General features: G+C 39.7%; 1 protein-coding gene across 1 annotated transcript in view; it reads right to left on the bottom strand.

Annotated features, from left to right (window-relative positions):
- CAB39 (calcium binding protein 39) overlaps nucleotides 1-22,543 on the bottom strand; it is a 108,612-nt gene that overhangs the window by 38,575 nt on the left and 47,494 nt on the right. The window contains exon 2 of the mRNA XM_039469847.2: nucleotides 21,195-21,351. Within this exon, the coding sequence (XP_039325781.1) occupies nucleotides 21,195-21,308 (114 nt within the window). The 5' untranslated portion in view covers nucleotides 21,309-21,351. The remainder of the gene's footprint in view (nucleotides 1-21,194; nucleotides 21,352-22,543) is intronic.

Consider the following 22,543-nt stretch of genomic DNA (forward strand, 5'->3'; position numbering starts at 1 on the left):
CCTGAGCCCAGGAGGCGGAGGTTGCGGTGAGCCGAGATCGCGCCATTGCACTCCAGCCTGGGTAACAAGAGCGAAACTCCGTTTCAAAATAAAATAAAATAAAATAAAGTAAAATAAAAGAGGGTGGGGGAAACAAGCAATGAGCAAGCCAAACATTAGTACGAATGGTCTTTTTAGAGATCACCAAAAGCTCTGGAGGTTTCGTTTAAACTCTCTTGACTTAAATCCAGTATTTCCACAGTACCTATCAGTGCACTATTTTACTGTCACTAGAGGCACCTGTTGATAAAAAATAGTGATACAAAAGTACAGTTTCAGAAGACTCGAGAAGACAGCTCACATATCCACTAGTGCTTGTATACTACGTCCCTGAAGTACTCACAGCCTGTCCCAACATTCCTTCCCTGGACCCAAGCACTCAGTAGATCTAAACTGGCCTTACATTACGAAACATAAGGTGACAAGAAGGCTACTCCCAGATGGAGGGACAGGACTATACTTGGTGAGATACAAGACTGGGCTGCCCACTTCATTGTCCCCAATTTTCAGTAGTTAGTAGGAAGACTAACCTCAATATAGAAAGCACACTTGAAGACAAACATAGTAACGTGGTTGAAGTATAGAAATGGCTAAGTCAGACATTAAAAACCTTACACAAGATTCTATTTCATAGTAATAGTAATAATCTTAAAAGGAGAAAATATTCTTTCCTCTTATCAGAGGCAAAGGCCTTTAGATACACTGTTGGCAGGAAAATAAATTGGTACAATTTTACTGGAGGGTAATCTGGCAAAATGTTACCGAAGAGCTTTAAAAGCTACAAGCCCTCTGACTCATTTCTGCAACTTTCTGTGAATTATACTTTTAGGAATTTACTCTACGGAAACAGACAAGTCCATTAAGCTAAGTACATGCAGTGTTACTTACAACAGCAAAGAATTAGAAGTAAAAGTTACACACTGAACTAGTTTAATCATGATATACCCATAAAATGGAAAAACCACGGTAGGCTTTAAAAATAACTGAGTGCAGCCTGCGGTGGCTCATACCCGTAATCCCAGCACTTTGGGAGGTCAAGGTGGCAGATCACTTGAGGTCAGGAGTTTGAGACCAGACTGGCCAATATGGTGAAACGCCATCTCTACTAAGAATACAAAAATCAGCTGACCACCTGTAATTCCAGCTACTTGAGAAGCTGAAGCACAAGAATTACTTAAACCTGGGAGACAGAGGTTGCAGTGAACTGAGATTATGCCACTGCACTCCAGCCTAGGTGACAGCGGGATTCCATCTCAAAACAAAACAAAAAAGTTGAGATCTATATGAACATGAAAAGACGTTAAAAAACAAAAACAAAAAAACAGGTTACAATGACTTTAAAGTTAAGTTTTACCACTATTTGTAGAAATTTGATTCTGACTTTGTACAGATGTAGAAACAAATTGGCATCTATGAAGGAAACAAAGATATTTCTCAAACACACATGTGCACACACACACACACACACACACACACACACACACACACACACTTCCCCACTACCCAATGCAGAATTCCAATATACTAGTTAGTATAAAGTAAAACTAAAAAAGCGGATGAAGGGGCCAGGTGCGGTGGCTCATGCTTGTAATCCTAGCACTTTGGGAGGCCCAGATGGGCAGATCACCTGAGGTCAGGAAGTCGAGATCAACCTGACCAACATGAAGAAACCCTATCTCTATTAAAAATACAAAATTAGCCAGGGGGTGCTGGCACATGCCTGTAATCCCTGCTACTTGGGAGACTGAAGCAGGAGAATTGCTTGAAACAGGGAGGCGGAGGTCAGAGTAAGCCGAGATTGCGCATTTGCACTGCGGCCTGGGCAACAAGAGCAAAATGCTATCTTAAAAAAAAAAAAAAAAAAAAATTGGATGAAGAGAGAAAGAGCACCTGGAACCACGACCTACTTGTTTCTCCAGAGCAATGAACTATTGACACAATCACTTGCATGGATCTCATGGGAATGATGCTGAGTGGAAGAAAGCTCATCTTAAAAGTTTACACACGATATGATTCTATTTATATAACATTCTTGAAGTAATAAAATATATAGACTTGTAGAACAGATTAGTGGTTGCCAGCAGGGGTTAGGGATAGGGAAGATGGGTCTGGCTATAAAGGGGTAGCAAGAGAGCTGGTGATAAAACAGTTCTATATTTTGAGTGTTAACAGTAGCTACAGAAGTGTGATACAAGTGCATAGAGCTATACGCACACCCACACCAATTGCAAAACTGGTGAAATGTGAACAAAGTCTGTGGACTGTACCAGTGTCGATGCTCTGGTTTTGATATTGTATATAGTTATGTGAGAGGTTACCATGGGGACACAGGTGAAGGGTACATGGGTTCTCCTGTACTCATTTCTGTGACTTCCTGTGAATTAATGAATTTCAAAATAAGCAAAGCAAAGCAACATAAGAAGACTTCTACAGCGTAAGACCACTTGCACTCCCCCTCAGTATACCCTTAGGTTGTCTATAAGGCCCTTGTCATTCTACCAAAGCTTGTATCTCTAGCCTTACTTCCTACCATTCCTCTTTATCTCCACCCTTTAAGTCACACTGAACTTGTCACTGTTTTCTGAACATGCCATAGTTTAGGTTGTTTCAAATTCTGTTCCCTTTCGATCTCTGCCGCCCAAAACCTTAAAAACTAGTTTAAATGTCACTTCAAACCTAATGTCATCTCTATACCTGTCTCTGACAGACATAAGTGCTTCATGCTCCTGATTCCCACAGAATTTTATCCACGTATCCAAGTCTCTCTATATTACATTATTCATATCTGTATTTCCTTTACTAGATTATAAACTCTTTAAGAACAGAGACAAGGTTTGACTCCCATGCCTATCTGCCCACACAGAGAGGCACTAAAATGTCTGTGGATTCCATCAAACTGGGGATCTCTTGCAAGAGATGCCAATGCAAGTACAGTAGACTATGACAAAAGGCACCTATGCATGAAAAAAACATTAACTCCCCCAATGTGCACCAATGTTGATAAAGTCATCTTTTTAGAAAAATTTTGAAGGGATCTATGTAGCAAAATTTTCCATGCCTGTGTTCATTAGTTTACGTAACTGAATTGATTCTAACTTACGTGTAACTAGTTATTACTGTTAAGAAAGGCCTCAAAGAGGCTGGGTGTGGTAGCTCACACCTGTAATCCCAGCACTTTGGGAGGCCGAGGTGGATGATCATCTGAGGTCAGGAGTTCAAGACCAGCCTGGCCAACATGGTGAAAACCCATCTCTACTAAAAATATAAAAAGTAGCCAAGTGTGGTGGCAGGTGCCTGTAATTCCTGCCACTCAGGAGGCTGAGGCAGGAGAACGGCTTCAACCCGGGGTAGCAGAAGTTGCAATGAGCCAAGGTCACACCATTGCACTCCAGTCTGGGCAACAAGAGGGAGGGAAGGAGGAGAGGGAGGAAGGTGGGTGGGCAGGCCAGCCAGCGGGCCTCAAAGAGGCCAGGCACTGTGGCTCACTCCTGTAATCCCAGCACTTTGGGAGGCCGAGGTGAGCTGATCACAAGGTTAGGAGATTGAGACTGTCCTAGCCAACATGGTGAAACTCCGTCTCTACTTAAAAAAAAAAAAAAAAAAAAAAAATTAGCCAGGTGTGGCAGCGAATGCCTGTAATCCCACCTACTTGAGGCAGAATCACTTGAACCTGGGAGTCGGAGGTTACAGTGAGCGAAGATCACACCACTGCACTCAAGCCTGGAGACAGGAGATAGACTCTGTCTCAAAAAGAAAAAGAAAAAGAAAGAAAAGAAAAAAGAAAAAAGAAATGCCTCAAAGAGCTCAGATTTGGGAGAAATGGGGAGGCTTAAATTTTTTTTTGTTTCTTTAAACCCAATCTTCAGCAAAAGAATCATTTTAAACAAGAGCCCCTAAATATTTACCAATTTATATTTACTGCCTGAAATATCAATTCATTCTAAAAGAAAAGATTAAATGACCTTGTTGTAAAAAGAAAAGTTCTATATCAAAGTAAATGAAGACATAGATGTGAAATGGAATCTAAAAGTGAACCGACGGAGATACTGTTAGTGCCAAGTATTTGATAATAAGAACAATTTTTATTATCACATTAATTCCAGTGATAAATGCTTTTTACCTCCCCCACCCCCATACCTCTTCACTAAAGAAAATGTGTGGGTATTCTAAGCTCAATGATTATGGACTAAGAAAAGTCTATTAATAACCTTCTGGTGTCCAAGATTACTCTAAACAAGTTTAGTAACCATGAGTCACTGCTAAATGGCCATGCTATGAAAAGGTTACTCCCTTTCCCCCTCTTAAATATGTCAGCAAACTTACTCCTCTCATGAAATGAGTGAATATAGCTATTCAACCCTGTGAACACAAGCATTCATCGTGAGGAAGGGAACCACCTATAAGCTGAGCGAGGCAGCCATACCTCCTTTATACAGCATGTGGTGGGCAAGAGGTGTGTAAATACTAATCACATATACCATGTCTGTTAGGTTGTTGGCAGTGAAAGACTACGTCCCACCCCACCCCTGTTGCCCAGTCACCTAAATATAAGGATGGTAAGATTAACTGCTTTTTTAAAATGTAAGAAAAGTAGTTTTGTGTGAATTCTTTTAAAAGCTGTGGCATAGTTCCTAAGAGACTAATGTATTTGTATCATACATGATTTCTTAATGTGGTAACTGTGGATCATATAAAACAAATACAAACATATTGCAAATAAAGGAATAAATGCTTAAATGTTGTATTTATCATTCTGTCTATAAGATAACAAGAAATGAACAGAAAAGGCCCAGGGATATAAAGAATAAAGTGGAAAAAGGCATAATTTGACCATGGGTTTGGCTGAGCTAGGTGTAAATTCTATCTTTGACTCTAATGTAACAAGTTACCTAGTGAATAACAGCTTTCTTTATCTGGATCACGAGAAACGGGAACCAATTCTATCTCAAAATAAGATGGGGGACTCTATAAAAAGGCACCTTGCAAAGTATGGTGGAATATCAATGTAAGGATGTGTCAAAGATGCAAAGCTTGAATTCCTTCTAGTACACTTAACTAAGTGGTCACTAGCCCATGCCAATACCTCTCCAAGGTTTTTGTTTTGTTGAAGAAACAAAAAACTTGCTATCTTCTGAAAAAGCCAACTTCCACTTACTGTTTTTCCTAACATCAAGACAAAACTGGGCTTCCTGCTTTATTTCCACTCACGGGTCTGAATTCTACCTCCTGCCACCGTCAGTTCTAATCCTGTCATATGATACGGTCTCCCAAATACATATTAGTAAGAGCTACAGTGACTCCCTCCGCCTTACAACCTTACTCTGCTCAACTCTTCTCCCTAGCCTGCACCTCACATCTTCAGGCCATTCAACTGTTCCTCACAGTAGAGTTTTGAATTTCTGTGTCAGCCTGGTCACTCCTCTCTCAGCACACTGCAGTTCCTCTACATCAGGCATCCCCAAACTTTTTCTACAGGGGGCCAGTTCACTGTCCCTCAGACCACTGGAGGGCCGCCACATACTGTGCTCCTCTCACTGACCACCAATGAAAGAGGTGCCCCTTCCTTAAGTGCGGCCGGGGGGGGGGGGGGGGACACGCAGATAAATGGCCTCAGGGGGCTGCATGCGGCCCGCGGGCCGTAGTTTGGGGACGCCTGCTCTATATCCTCAAGTGCGGATTTGCCCACACAGAGCAGAAGATACTCTCTGAATTTTAATTACGTATTTCAAGTATTGCAATTTAGCCTTCCAATGGCCTTTCTGGGTGCTTTATGGTTTTTAAGCCACATTTGCCCTGTTGGTACATGAAGAGTCTTTTCTTACTCATTATTGAGTTACAAATGATATGTAATGAAGTCCACATATTTAAAGTAGGTAATGTGACACATATTTACACATTCATGAAACCATTACGATAGTAATGTAACCACTAAAAGCTTCTTTGTGTCCCTTTGTGGTCCCTCCCTTTACTCCGCCCCCCTTCCCCCACCCCACCCCCCTTGCCCCTATGCATCTTTACCAACTCTAAAGCAACCACTGATCTGCTTTCTGTAATTATGGATTACCTTTGGTTTCTAGAGTTTTGTGCAAATAGATCATATACTGTGTGCTCTTTATAGTCTGGCTTCTTTTGTTCAACATAATCACTTTGAGATTCATCCATGCTGTATGTATAGCATTTTTGTTTTGTTTTGTTTTGTTTTTTATTGCTCAGTAGTATTCTGTTACAAGGATGTACTACAACTGGTTTATCCATGCATCTGGGCTATTTACAAATAAAGCTGCTATGAACATTTAGGCAAAAGTCTTTTTATGAACAAGTATTTTTTGTTCTCTTGGGTAAATACTTAGGAGTGGGATGGCTGGGTCATACGGCTGGTTCGAGTTTAGTTTAAGAAGCTGGCAAACTGTTTTCCAAAGTGGTTGTACCATCTTATATTCCCACCAACAGTTTCAGCTGCTATGTATCCTTGTTAACATTTGGTATAGCCAAATTTTCAATTTTAGCCACTCTAATAGCTGTGTGGTGGAATCTCCTTTTGGTTTTACTTTACAATTTCCTAATGACTAACATATTTGCAAGTGCTTATTTGACATCTTCCTATCTCCTTCAGTGGAATGCATCTACAAATATCTTGCCCATTCTTTACTGGATTGTTTCTTACTGTTAAATTTTGAGCATTCTTTATATATTCTAGATGCAGTCTTTTATCAGATACATGCTTTGCAGACTTTCTCCCAGTTTGTGGTTTGTCTTTTTCATTCTTCTAACAGTATCTTCTGAAGAGGTTTTAATTTTGATGAATTCCAATTTTTCAATTTTTGTTTTTAATGAAGTGTGCTTTTGGCAGAACATCCAAAACTTATTTGCCTGACCCAAGGTCACAAAGATTTTCTTCTGGCAACTATAATTTTAGGTCTTATATTTGGCTATGTGATCCATTTTGAGTTAATTTTTATATATGGTATGAGGTCTGAGTCCTAACTTCTGCCTACTAAATAGTTTCAGCACCAATTGCTGAAATAACTACCTTCTTTCTGCACAAATGCATTTATGCCTTTGTCAAAAATTAATGTTCCACACATGCGTAGGTCTATTTCTGCACTCTGCAATCTGTTCCATTAGTGTATCTGTCTATCTTTACACTAACACCATACTGTTTTAACAACTGTAGCTTTTTTAGTCTTGAAATAAGACAGTGTGAGCCCTCCAACTCTGTTTAGTGAGTCATTTTGATTACTCCAGGTCTTTTGCATTTCCATTCAAATTTTAGAATAAACTCTTCGATTTAAAAATCCTGCTGGAATTGCACAGAATCTCTAGATACACCTTAAGAGAAATGACATTTTAACAATATTGAGTTTTCCAACTCATGAACAACATGTATCTTCTGCTTATTTAGGTCAATTTCTCTTAGCAATATTTTGCAGGTTTCAGTGTACAACTCTTTCACTTCCTTTGTCAGATTTATCCGTAAGTAATTCATGTTTTTAATGCTATTCTAAATGATATTTCTAGAATTTCATATTTTTTAATGCTATTCTAAATGCTTCTTTTTCTTTTTTCTTTTCCTATTCTTTTTATCCAATTATACCTAACACTCTTGAATATAGGGTATTTTTAAATTTCAATTTTGGACTGTTCATTGCTGCTACACAGAAATATAATTGATTTTTTGTATATCGACCTCGTAACCTGTGACTTGCTAAACTCATTTACTAGTCTACTAGTTTTGTAGATTCCTTCAGTTTTTCTATGTAGATTATCATGTCATTTACAAATTAAAAGTTTCACTGCTTTCTTTCTAATCTGAATGACTTTAATTTCTTTTTATTGCCTGACTGCTATAGGCTAGAATCTCCAAGTACAAAGTTGAATAGTTGTGGTGAAAGCTGATATCCCTGTCATCTTCTCGATCTCAGAGGTAACATGATTTAGCCTTTCACCAATACGAATAATGCTAGCTGTAGTATTTTTGCAGATGCCCTTTCTCAGCTTGAGGAAGTTTCCTTCCTCTATTTCTAGTTTGCTGAGATTTTTTTTTTTTTAAATCAGGAATAGATGCTGGGTTTTTCTTCCCCTTTTCATCAACTGATATGTACTTTTTCAATACAGTGAATGATACTGATTAACTTTGTAATATTACACTAGTTCTGCATTCTAAGAATAAACCTCACTTGGTCTATTAACCTATAGTTAGATTCAATTTGCTAAAATAGAGAAATTCTGCATTTATATTTGAGAGACATACTAGTCTGTAGGTTTTATTTTATTGTAGTATCTTTGTCTGATAATTATAATGCTGACCTCATAGAATGAATTAAGAACGATTTCTTTCTCTTACATTTTCTGGAAACGTTTACATAGAAATTGTATTATTTCTTCCTTAAACATTTGGTAGGAATCTCTAACCAAGCCATCTGGACCTACAGTTTTCACAGTGGTAAGGGAATTAATTATGTAGGGCTATCAGATTATCTATTTTTTCTTGAGTTAGCTTTGGCAATTTGTGTCTCCGAAGTTCATCTGTTTCATCTAAGCTGTCAAGTTTAAAGGCATGAAGTTGTTCACATATTCCCCATTAACTTAGGGAATCTGGTAATATCACTACAGAAATCTCTCAGTTCAGATAATGGGAATTTGTGTTTTCTTTCTCCTAGTCAATCTTAGTTAGCGTTTATCAATTTTACTATTAAGTTTTTTTTTTTTTCTGTTTAACTGATTTCTGTTTTGATAGCATTTCCTTTCTCCTGCTTCCTTTGCATTTAATTTGCACTTCTTTCTCTAGTTTTTCAGGTAGAAACTCAGAACTTTCTTTTTAAATATATTTTAACATAGATATTGAGTGCTAGAAACTTCCCTGAGTAAAGCCTAGCAGCATCCCACTAATTCTTTTTTTTTTTTTTTTGAGACGGAGTTTAGCTCTTGTTACCCAGGCTGGAGTGCAATGGCACGATCTCGGCTCACCGCAACCTCTGCCTCCTGGGTTCAGGCAATTCTCTTGCCTCAGCCTCCTGAGTAGCTGGGATTACAGGCACGCACCACCATGCCCAGCTAATTTTTTGTATTTTTAGTAGAGACAGGGTTTCACCATGTTACCAGGATGGTCTCGATCTCTTGACCTCGTGATCCACCCACCTTGGCCTCCCAAAGTGCTGGGATTACAGGCGTGAGCCACCGCGCCCGGCCAGCATCCCACTAATTCTGAAATGTGTTTTTGCTTTTATTTGACTCGAACTACTTTTTTCTTGAGACAGGGACTCACTCTTTCAGTCAAGCAATGGTGTGACCTCTCAGTTCACTGCACCCTCCAACATCCCTGGGCTCAAGCAATCCTCCCACCTCAGCCTCCCGAGTAGTTGGAACTATAGGCACATGCTACCACGTCCAATTTTTTTTTTGTATTTTTAGTAGAGAAGGGGTTTCGTCATGTTGGCCAGGCTGGTGTCAAACTCCTGAGCTTAAGTGATTTGCCCACCTCAGTCTCCCAAAGTGCTGGGATTACAGGCATGAGCCACTGTGTCTGGCCTCAAACTACTTTTCTAGTATCTTCTTTGATCCATGAGTTATCTAGAAGTATGATATTTAGCCCCTAAATATTTGGGAATTTTCCCAAGGATTTTTCTGCTATTCATTTCTAATTGAATTCTATTGCAGTCATAGAACATCCACTGTATGACTTCACCCTTTAAAATGTGCTGAAACCTTTTTCTTTGACCCAGAATATAGTCTACCTTGGTAGATCTTCCATGTGAACTTCAAAAGAATGTGTAGGTGTGTTCCACAGTTGTTGAGTGTTCTATATATGTCAATCAGGTCAAGTTGGTTGACAGTATCATTCTGGTCTACCTAGAAAATCCTTGCTGATTTTCTGCCTGCTTGTTCTATCAATTCTTGAGAGTGGGTTACTGAAATCTCCAACTATTAATTGTGACTTTGACTACTTCTTGCAGTTCTAGCAGGTTTTATTTTGCTTTATTTTGAAGCTCTGTTATTAAGTGCATAAATGTTTAGAATTACTGTATCTGTTGGAACATTTGACCCCTACTTTATCATAATATGACTTCTTTATCCCTGGTTATATTCATTGCTCCAAAGTCTATTTTGCCTGCTGTTAATAAGAGTCACTCCAGTTTTCTTCTGATGAGTGTTAACAACGTTTATCTTTTTCCATTCTTTTTACTTTTAACCTATTTGTGTTGCTACGTGTAAAGTCCATTTTTTAATAGGCACCATACGGTAGGAATTTTTTTCATCCAATCTGACAATCTCTGCTTTTTAAATGGGTTATTCAGACCATTTATATTTAATGTGATTGATAGAGTACATCTGAGTCTATCACCTTATTGTTTTCTATATCCCATTTGTTATTTAATTCCCTTCCTCCATTTTCTGCCTTCTTTTAAATTAATCAAGCGTTTTTAATGATTTTATTTTCTTTGTTAACATATGGTCTGTTTTTTAGATAGAGAACAGAGCCATACTTTTATTTGCACTGTGTTTTATCAATTAATATTATACATTCCCTCTAACCACTGACCCACCACCTCCAGCTAATTGGCCCTTTTTTGGTGCCTCATTCAGGCACTCACAGAATTTGTTATTCTCCTCCAATTTTCAGCATTCACAAACTTGGCTAATTAAATCCTTTAATTCTCTTCATATAAGTCAATCACAATGAATGTCAGCTTAGACTTGACAACTGTTATCCTATAAATAACTAAAACCCTGTCAACAAGCTCACAGTGATTCAATCACCACATCCATTAGGTATGATTATTTATCTAATCAGGCAAAATATCCCCGATTATCCTTAAATATAGGGAAAGATGATGAACATAAACCTATACGGACAATACCACTAGTAGACATCTCTTGAGTAAGGACATTTATCTTACTAATTCTGTGGGCAGAAACACTGAACAGAAATATAATACAGTACTTGGCCACTATCACAGAATCCAGAGAATATGGTACTCTCTCCTCAGTCACAAATTCAATATATATAAACTATTACAATAGTCTTAGCAGTGTGTGAGTGTGTGTGTGTGTGTGTGTGTGTGTGCATTTTTTTTGAAATGAATTCTCACTCTATCACCCAGGCTGGAGTGCAGTGGTATGATGTTGGCTCACTGCAACCTCCACCTCCTGGGTTCAAGCAATTCTCCTGCCTCAGCCTTTTAAGTGGCTGGGATTATAGGCACCCGCCACCATGCCTGGCTAATTTTTCTATTTTTAGTAGAGACAGGATTTTATCATGTTGGCCAGGCTGGTCTTGAACTCCTGACCTCAGGTGATCCACCCTCCTCAGCCTTCCAAAGTGCTAGGATTACAGGCATGAGCCACTGCACCCGGCCAGCAATACTTGTTTTAACTAATTCAGATAAGATATTAATAATTCAGAAAAGTACAAGACGACAGTGTTTCATCTTATTAAAAACTCTGTTTTCTATTCCATTTTCAATAAATACACCTATTTGTTGAGCTATCTTTGAAAGACTGATGGTCTAACCTGGGGAAAACAGTAAGCAAGTCTCATTAAGTACACTGCCCAGGAAAATATAGCAAGATAAGGGGGAAGAGGAATGCCACAGAGTAGGCTTGCCTTTTATATAGCGAGTTGGGTGAAAAGTGCCATTTGAGCAAAGAATTGAAAAAGACAGGAGGTAAGCCAAATAGAACACTAGGCAAAGAATCTTTCAGGCAAAGGAAAAAGCCAAATGCAAAGGTCTGCGGGCAGGTTTATTGACTGGAGTGCACGAGGAAAGGAGCCCAATGTGATGAACATTAGGAGACAAGACCACTAAGGTCACGGGCCTCATTGTTCAGGGCAGGAGTTGGCATTTATGTAAAAGAGCAGACAGCAAATATTTTAGGCTTTGCAGGCCATATAAGGTCTCTGCCTCATATACTTGTTTGCTTTTTTAACCAACTCTGTAAATGTAAAAACCATTCTTAGCTCACGAGATTGATAAAAATAGACCTTACAAGATTTGCCTGCAGAACTTACTTTAGGCCCCTGTTAGGATTTGGACTTTTACTCTAAGGAATATATTATTTGACTCATGTTTTGAAAGAATCACTATGGTTGTAGGGAAACCTAGGAGACCAGTGAGCAGGGCATTGCAGTAATCCAGAGCAGAGAAAATGACAGCTCAGTGGGAACAAAAAAAATGGGGAGAAGTGGTTAGATGTGGGGAGTGAGAAAGTAGTCATGGGTGACCCTTAAGACTTTTGACCTGAAAAACTGGAAGGACAGAGTTCTGCTGATGACGAGAGTGAAGAATGTGGGTGGAACAGGTTTTGAAGTATGCATTTTGCTTCAAAACAGAGTAGAACTTGTATCTGTAAAGTTTCAAAATGATCTTGCTGTGAAGAGAATTGCTTTAAGCATGATTTGGGAAGAAATGGCATTTTAACTATATTCCATATTTATATCTGATAACACAGACCTCTGAACAAAGTCCTAAAGATTTCTTCATAGAGGTTCAGCGTGCTTCCCAATGAAAGTGTTCCTGGACATCTTATACTGTTTTTTTGTTGCTATAGTGAATTAGTTACTTTTTTGTAAATTACATTTTCTAGATATGGTCGATCATATGACTGGGATATCTGTACCCTCTAAATCTTATGCTGAAATGTAATCCCCAGGCCAGGCATGGCAGCTCATACCTATAATCCCAGCAATCTGGAAGGCCAATTTGGGTGGACTACTTAAGCCCAGGAGTTTGAGATCAGCCTGGGTAACACTGGGAGACTCAGTCTCTACAAAAAAATAGAAAAATCTGCCAAGCATGGTGGCATGTGCTCGTAGTCCCAGCTACTTGGGAGGCTGAAGATCGATTAAGCCCGGGAGGTAGAGGCTGCAGCAAGCTATGACTGTGCCACTGCACTCCAGCCTAAGTGACAGAGTGAGACCCTGTTCCAAAAAAACCACAACATAACCCCTGGGCTGGAGGTGGGGCCTGATGGGAGGTGTTTGGATCATAGAGGTGGCTCCCTCATGAATGGCTTGGTGCCCTCCCCATGGTAATGACAGCCTTCTCGCTGTGGGGTCATGCGAGATCTGGTTGGAGTGTAGCACTTCCTAGTCATTCTCCTCTCTCTCACTACCCCCATCTCTCTCCTGCTATTGCCATGTGACATGCTGGTTCTCTATGGCCTTCTACCGTGACTGTAAGCTTCCTGAGGCTTCATCAGAAGCAGATGCCAGCACCATCCTTTCTGTAAAGCCTACAGAACTATAAGCCAATTAAAACTCTTTTCTTTATAAATTACCCAGTCTCAGGTATTCCTTTAGAGCAATGCAAAAACAGTGTAACACAGTGTTTAGGAAAGCTATGAATATTCTATTCATATAACTACCTTAATAAACTCTTATTTTCCCATTAATTATCTTGTATTTTGTAAATGTTTAAGTATCTCTACATTAATTTTCCCTCTTTATTTGCAATAGGTATATTTTTTATTTCTAAACCACTTCTTTATGCATTGATTAGAATTTCTAGAACAATGCTAAATAGGCTGCAAGCACCTTAATGTCATTAGATTTTCAGTATAACATCAATTGTTTTTCACTGTTTTTAATTTAGTGATTCAATTTTCATCTTTTCATTGTTTTCGAGTCTCAGTACCCTCTCTTCACCATTTGTATTAGTTGCTACTTCCTTCTGAATCCTGATAAGAAAGTGAATAGGAAATTCCAGGGTTTTTCCCTTCTAGTCTTAAACTGTTTCAGCGTAAGTAATTTGCATGGACTGCTCTTCAGAAAACAAATGGGATGTACATATAAACTGCCTTTGGCTCCTTACAGAATAATGGGTCATCTTAAAGAAAAGTACTTGTATCATTATTTCAGCTATAAGTTGAACTGCTTTTGTTATTGGAAGAAAGATTGATAAATTATTCAGACTTGAATTATTTGGCAGATGTTTTCTCCAAAATGATTGAAATGAACCTGTCACTTGAAGGAAAACGATAAACCGTATTTGTTGCCAAATCTGAATTGTGAAATTTAAATACATCGTGGATAAGGTTGACCACATCCCAATACTTAAGACTCTTCTAATGAGATCAGTGGTGTTATTTTAAAAAGTTTATTTTTATCATCTGTATGTGTCAACATTTGGGAAATCTGTATATGTCAGTGATCCAATACAGACCTCCTCATCAACTATGATGGAGCTACCTGCAGATAAAACCATCAAGAGTTGAAAATATTGTAAGTCAAAAGTGCGTTTACTATACATACACCTACCCCACAAAACATCAGAGCTTAGCACGGCCTAGCTAAAATGTGCTTGGTATACAATAACCTACCATTGGGCAAAATCCTCTTACATAAAGCCTATTTTATAATAAACTGTGGAATATCTCACGTAATTTACTGAATATTGTAATAAAAGTGAAAAACAGAATGGCTGTACGGGTACTCAAAGCATGGTTTCTACTGAATGTGTATCTATTTTGCAACATTATAAAGTTGAAAATTCTTAAGTCAGGGACCATTTGTACTTTTTTTTTTTTTTTTGGTGACAGAGTCTCACTGTCACCCAGGCTGGAGTGCAGTGGCACAATCTGGGCTCACTGCAACCTCTGCCTTCTCCATTCAAGCAATTATCCTGCCTCAGCCTCCTGAGTAGCAGGAACTACAGGTGTGTGCCACAACGCCAGGCTAATTTTTGTATTTTTAGTAGAGACGGGGTTTCACTATGTTGGTCATGCTAATCTCTAATCCTGACCTCAAGTGATCCATCTGACTTGGCCTCCCAAAGTGCTGGGATTACAGGCATGAGCCACCACGCCCAGCCACCATATGTACTTTCTAAATGACCGAAACATGTTATAAAATCATGTACTGGTAAAAGTTCCTTTCAAAGTACAGAATATAAAAAGTACATTCATACAGTTTCATGCTCTGTAATGCAACAAAGAAACCACCAATTGTGTGGCATTAAATATTTTAAATTATCTGAAAGGCTATTAAAATACTGGTCTCTGTTCCAACTACACATCTATGAGGCCAGATTATTATTATTTTTTTTTTGAGAGAGAATTTTGCTTGTCACCCAGGCTGGAATGCAGTGGTGTGATCTCAGCTCATTGCAACCTCTGCCTCCTAGATTTAAGAAATTCTCATGGCTCAGCCTCTCAAGTAGCTGGGACTACCGGCGTGCACCACCATGCCTGGCTAATTTTTGTATTTCTAGTAGAGACAGAGTTTTGCCATGTTGGCCAGGTTGGTCTTTAACTCCTGGCCTCAAGTGATTTACCCACCTCAGCTTCCCAAGGTGTTAGAATTACAAACATGAGCCACCGTGCCCAACTTTAAGTATACATTTTCTTTATATACTTAAAGCAAAATTATGTTTGAGCAGTTTGAATACAAACATAGATAAGAGAATCCAGCTGCTTTTTATTAAGCCAGATACTGAGATTTTCAAAACTTAAAACAATGCTACACTTCTCACTAAATTTTTTGTTTCACACAATATGGTTATTTTTCATAAAAACCACATTATTTATAACATGTAATGAGCTTATTACTTTTAAATGTATTAACAAATATTTTTAAATCTTTCAGTTTTAATTTCTAATAAGGTAGCATCAATAAACAAAGCATCTATACTTAACACGAATCTCTTTTGGGTCCTCAATACTAAAACAGGTCTTGAGACCCAAAAGCTTAAGAAATGTGCTCTATCATCACATCAGTACATTCTATTGCTTTTGTGGCACTTGCTACCACCTGAAATTTTTACTCAGTTATATTTATTTATTTACTGTCCAGCTTAATTAGAACAGAAGCTCAGAAAGAACAGCCACCTTGTCCGTCTTACTATTACATCCCTAGTGCCTAAAATCTGACCGAGCATTTATTTAGTAGGTGTTCAGTATGATTCTCATGAATAGAATGAATGTAATGAGAACATGACATATTTAGCCACAGACAAAAGATGAACCATTTTAATTTTTTTTTTTTTTTGTCTTGCTCTGTCACCCAGGCTGGAGTGCAGTGGCACAATCTTGGCTTACTGCAACCTCTGCCTCCTAGGTTCAAGTGTTGCTCCTGCCTCAGACTCCTGAGAAACTAGGATTACAGGCGCGAGCCACCACACCTGGCTAATTTTTATATTTTTAGTAGAGATAAAAATATACAAATGGTTTCACCATGTTGGTCAGGCTGGTCTCCAACTCCTGACCTCATGATCCACCCATCCCAGTCTCCCAAAGTACTGGGATTACAGGTGTGAGCCACCGCACCCAGGTGAAACATTTTTAATTTATAGGACATACATATTATCCTTTTATCAATTTGGAGTTTTAGGATAAGGATAAAGGAATACCACTGAGGGAGGTTCCAGCAGGCAAGCATCATGTCTACTCTGTGGGATCTACTCTCTCCTGACTGCCTCTAGAGCCCAGTCATGGGTAACACCTCTGCTTTTTGTGGGCTGTAGCCGCCTCCAGCTCGTGGAAGCCCCGTAGGCTATCAGGATTTCCGCATGTTTCCTAAAGTTGAAGATGTCCAGCAGTGAGAGGGAGGCCAACTTAAGTGCTATTACCCTCTGAATTAGTAGATGTTAACGTGGTTCAGTCAAACTCCTTGAGGTCACTTTGTTTCTAGTTTCTGGAGCTAAACTTTTCATATTTTTATATCCCATTGACCAACAAAATGAGAAATGTACTTGAATCCCGTGTTTACAGTACCACTTACCTTATCCAAGGAAATTCTCTTAGAATCTATATTCTCTTATTAAAATTGTTTCAATTAATCTAGTTTCCCAGTCCAAAGGGCATTAGAAACATTGAAAAGAATGAGAAAACGACAGGAAGCTGGGTTAAGCTTAACATCAGTTAGCAGCACATACCAAAAGATTACAACAAGCAATAAAAGAAAACACAGACAGACCAGAAATGATAGCTCATAGGCACCGAAGCTAGGATCATTTAGAGAAGGAATAATTAGTACTCCTCAAACTCATCTGAAAGCATCCATACTACACTGCAGTATAATAATACTTATAACAGAAATCCTGCCTGGGTGTGCTGGCTCATGCCTATAATCCCAACAGTTTGAGAGACCAAGGCGGGTGGATCACGAGGTCAGGAGTTCAAGATCAGCCTGCCAAGATGGGGAAACCCCATCTCTACTAAAAACACAAAACTAAGCTGGGCGTGGGGGCAGGCGCCTGTAATCCCAGCTACTCAGGAGGCTGAGGCAGAGAACTGCTTGAACCTGGGAGGGGGAGGTTGCAGTGAGCTGACAGCGCGTCACTGCACTCCAGTCAGGGCAACAGAACAAGACTCCACCTCAAAAAAAAAATAATAATAAAAATAGAAATCCCAAATCAAATGATTATGATATTCTATCTAAGAAGTAACAACAAATACAGATGATGTAACAACTATGCTGCTTAGTTACCCTGAACTGAGGTACCAACTTAGTTCCAGTACCGTCGTACTCCAGCCTGGTATTATTATTATCATCATTATTTATTGCATTTTAGGTTTTGGGGTACATGTGAAGAACATGTAAGGCTGCTGCACAGGTACACACATGGCAATGTGGTTTGCTGCCTTCCTCCCCATCACATATATCTGGCATTTCTCCCCATATTATCCGTCCCCAACTCCCCACCCCCTGCTGTCTCTCCCTTATTCCGCTCCCCCCCCCAGATTCCAGTGTGTAGTGCTCCCCTCCCTGTGTCCAAGTGTTCTCATTGTTCAACACCCGCCTATGAGTGAGAATATGCGGTGTTTGATTTTCTGTCCTCGTGTCAGTTTGCTGAGAATGGTGGTTTCCAGGTTTATCCATGTCCCTACAAAGGACATGAACTCATCGTTTTTTATGGCTGTATAGCATTCCATGGTGTATACATGCCACATTTTCCCTATCCAGTCTATCATCAATGGGCATTTGGGTTGGTTCCAAGTCTTTGCTATTGTAAACAGTGCTGCAATGAACATTCGTGTGCATGTGTCCTTATGGTGAAACGATTTATCATCCTTTGGATACATACCCAGTAATGGGATTGCTGGGTCAAACGGGATTTCTATTTCTAGGTCCTTGAGGAATCGCCACACTGTTTTCCACAATGGCTGAACTAATTTACACTCCCACCAACAGTGTAAAAGCGTTCCTATTTCTCCACATCATCATATATGTCTTCTTTTGTAAAATGTCTGTTCATATCCTTCACCCACGTTTGAATGGGCTTCTTTTTTTCTTGTAAATCTGTTTTAGTTTTTACATTCTGGATATCAGCCCTTTGTCAGATGGGTAGATTGCAAGAATTTTTTCCCATTCTGTTGGTTGCCGATTCACTCTACTGACTGTTTCTTTTGCTGTGCAGAAGCTGTGGAGTTTGATTAGGTCCCATTTGTCTATTTTGGCTTTTGTTGCCAATGCTTTTGGTATTTTAGTCATGAAGTCCTTGCTTATGCCTATGTCCTGAATGGTTTTGCCTAGGTTTTCTTCTAGGGTTTTTATGGTATTAGGTCTTATGTTTAAGTCTCTAATCCATCTGGAGTTAATTTTAGTGTAAGGTGTCAGGAAAGGGTTCAGTTTCTGCTTTCTGCACATGGCTAGCCAGTTTTTCCAACACCATTTATTAAACAGGGACTCCCGTCATTGCTCGTTTTTGTCAGGTTTGTCAAAGATCAGATGGTTGTAGATGTGTGGTGTTGCCTCCGAGGCCTCTGTTCTGTTCCATTGGTCTATATCTCTGTTTTGGTATTATTAATGGTATGTCATATGTATGTATTTTTTTGAGACACAGTCTCACTCTGTTGCCCAGGCTGGAGTGCAATGGCACGGTCTCAGCTCACTGCAACCTCTGCCTCCTGAGTTCAAGTGATTCTCCTGCCTCAGCCTCCCGAGTAACTGGAATTATAGGCGCCTGCCACCTGCCCAGCTTATCTCTGTATTTTTTAGTAGAGACAGCGTTTTACCATGTTGGGCAGGCTGGTCTCAAACTCCTGACCTTGTGATCCACCCGCCTCGGCCTCCCCAAGTGCTAGGATTACACGTGAGCCACTGCGCCTGGCCCGGTATGTCATACTTTTTACTGTTAAGTACTTACATGTGTGTAAGAAAATGGCTGCTTACTGTTTAGCATATAAATTCAGAGTCAGGAATGATGATGATGCCAAAGAACCACAGACTGTGACACTGGTGGCTGAGATAGTAACATCTTTGCCTTCTGACAGTTCAATGTACACAAATTTCATTTAATGCACAAATTTAAAATATTGTATAAAATTACCTTCAGCCTATATATACACATATATATGGTGTATGTAAAACATAAATGAATTTCATATTTGGACATGAGTCCCATCCCCAAGATATCTCATTATGTACATGCGAATATTCCAAAATTAAAAAAAAAAAATCCAAACTCTGAAACACTTCATATTCCAAACATTTTGGGTAATGATTCCAAACCTCTACAATTTAGTTAGAGGAACAAAGACCAGATCATGAAGGTCCTATGTGTTACAAGAAGAGACTACACTGAAGATGTAAAGCAGGGATGATGATTAAAAAATACAGTAAGGGCCGGGCGCAGTGGCTCAAGCCTGTAATCCCAGCACTTTGGGAGGTCGGGACAGGCAGATCATGAGGTCAAGAGATCGAGACCATCCTGGCCAACATGATGAAACCCCATCTCTACTAAAAATACAAAAATTAGCTGGGCGTGGTGGTGTGTGCCTGTAGTCCCTGCTACTTGGGAGGCTGAGGCGGAAGAACTGCTTGAACCCAGGAGGCGGAGGTTGCAATGAGCTAAGATTGTGTCACTGCACTCCAGCCTGGCGCCTGGCGACAAAGTGAGATTCTGTCTCAAACAAACAAACAAAAAAGTACAATATGAAGGCTGCTGCTAAAATTACAAAGACTAAAAATCATAAAGACTATGACCAACTTCTTCAAGAAAGAATGGAAATCAGGCTGGGCATGGTGGCTCACGCCTGTAATCCAAGCACTTTGGAGGCCAAGGCCGGCAGATCACCTGAGGTCGGGAGTTCATGACCAGCCTGACTAAGATGGTAAAACCCCGTCTTTATTAAAAAATAATAATAGGCCGGGCGCAGTGGCTCAAGCCTGTAATCCCAGAACTTTGGGAGGCCAAGGTGGGTGGATCTCGAGGTTGAGAGATCGAGACCATCCTGGTCAACAGGTGAAACCCAGTCTCTACTAAAAATACAAAAAAATCAGCTGGGCATGGTGGTGCATGCCTGTAATCCCAGCTACTCAGGAGGCTGAGGCAGGAGAATTGCCTGAACCCAGGAGGCGGAGGTTGTGGTGAGCCGAGATCATGCGATTGCACTCCAGCCTGGGTAACAAGAGCGAAACTCCATCTCAAAAAAAATAATAATAAAATAATAATAATAATAAAGAATGGAAATCAGAACTGATTCATAAACAATTTAAGGAGTTGAACAAGATTTATTGGAAAATGATGTTTTAGGGAAGAAAGGGTAAGACACAGTGGCATGAAAGTCAGGTTTTGGACTGTGGTGACTGAGTAGATGGAGATACTTGGCATGGATACAGGGAACACAGAAAGAAAACCAGGACGGGTATCCTGCCTGGAAGACTGTGGCGGAAGCACTGATTTCAAGAATCAGGTAACTGTGACACTTGTATCTCTCAAGCTGCCTGCCTGGCCTTCTTTCAAGTATGCTTTACTTCCTTTTGTTCTTGCTCTAAAACTTTTTAATAAACTTTCAGTCCTGCTCTGAGCCAACCAACCAACCAAGCAGATAACTGGTAACTGTAATCCTAGCACTTTGGGAGGCTGAGGCAGGAAGATCACTTGACATTAGGCATTTGAGACCAGCCTGGGTAACAAAACACAACCTTGCCTCTACAAAAATAATTAATTATAAATAAGAATCAGGTAAAACACTTCAAGAATGAAATAAACTCAATTTAAATAAACTCAAAAACCTGAGAAAAGTTAGAAATCTATTTGTTAGATGAAAGTATAGAAGAAAAAACGTGTTGCGACAGCAGCATATGTTGCTTTTTTAGATGTTACTTTTAAAACCCAAAATAAACCCAAATTGGGACTTACTGATTTCTCAAATAAATTGTCTTACACTTGCTAATTAAGAGATTTCAAATATAAATAAAGCCAAATCCATACCTTTTCTGCTTTTTTGTCAGAAATGTCTTGCTTTTCCAGAACGGCCATGCTCTCCTTCAGATTCTTCACAATGTCTGCTGGAGATTTGTGAGACTTCCCAAATGGGAACGGCATGACGGCAGGGGCAGGGGCCTCCGCTGCACTCCGCCTGTGCTACCTGGAACACAGCACAAGGCTCATGTGAGCAAACACTGGAATGAAGAGAAGACAGACTTTGTAAATCCTCATCTGGGAAGAAAACCTGTGTTTGGAAAAGTCATTTTACCTAACTTTCAAAATAAGTAGGAATAGGGAAATCCACAAATACACGCAAGAAATGACTACAGATTGCTTAGAATTACAGAACACTGTATTTTTCAAAACATTTTACTTTTCTTTTCATTCGAATCAACTGCTCTCCTAACCACCCAAATGAGGACAAACATGCTGACTGCTGCTGCTCAGGTAGGGAGCAGCAGCTCCCACTCACAGGGCAACCGCTACTGCCAGGCCTGATGCTGAGTACTAGAATTCATCATCTCATGGAACCCTTTCTAACAATCTCCTGCTCCTCTTTACCGGTGAAGTCTGGCAAGGTTGGGAGTCAGGCTCAAGGTAATAAGTGGTCAAACAAGCGTAGGTCTGTCTTGATCACCACACTTTACCTCGAATTGACAGGTATCTATTATACAGCTAAGGCAACTGAGGCAAAAAGTTAGGTAAAGTGTTCAGCCAAACACCACTAGCAACAGCCTACCATCTAGGTCTCTCCAGATGCTCTTTTCCTGGTGTTCACGCTGCTCCTCCTAAGCACCCCAGTGGGGTGCCCTGAATACGGCACGTACTTCCTCAGCACACTCATCCTCTTATTCAGGCAGTCACAGGGCCTCAGAGCTGGAGAAAAGCCTGGATGGCGGCAAAAACCTCTCGCTAGATTCTTTAATCTCCTATGTGACAGTTGTCAACATGTACTCTCTTTTCCTGGATTTGACCATCTCCTATCAAAGAACTCACTGGATAAAACTCTGGATGATGAACTTCTGAAAGTTCTTAATTTTTTGTGGGCAGTAGAAAACATTTCAACCACATAAACCACAGTATTACATCATCTAAAAGGAGGACATGCAACTATTCCAAAAAGGCACTACGAAGAAACAAAGTTAACAAGACAAACAAGGGAAGTGACTTGGGAACATGTTGGAAGTTACCATTTTTCAGTAAAAAAAAACCTAGGAGACGTTAAACTCACAGGCACTAAACAGTCTCATATCAGACACCAAAAGATGCTAATTTTCAGAAAAACCTTATGGATCACTTAGATCATTGGTTTTCAGATTGTAAGTTTCAACACGCTTTATTTAACTGCCCAG

The sequence above is a fragment of the Saimiri boliviensis genome, chromosome 5 (assembly GCF_048565385.1).
Source record: "Saimiri boliviensis isolate mSaiBol1 chromosome 5, mSaiBol1.pri, whole genome shotgun sequence".
NCBI lineage: Eukaryota > Metazoa > Chordata > Mammalia > Primates > Cebidae > Saimiri > Saimiri boliviensis.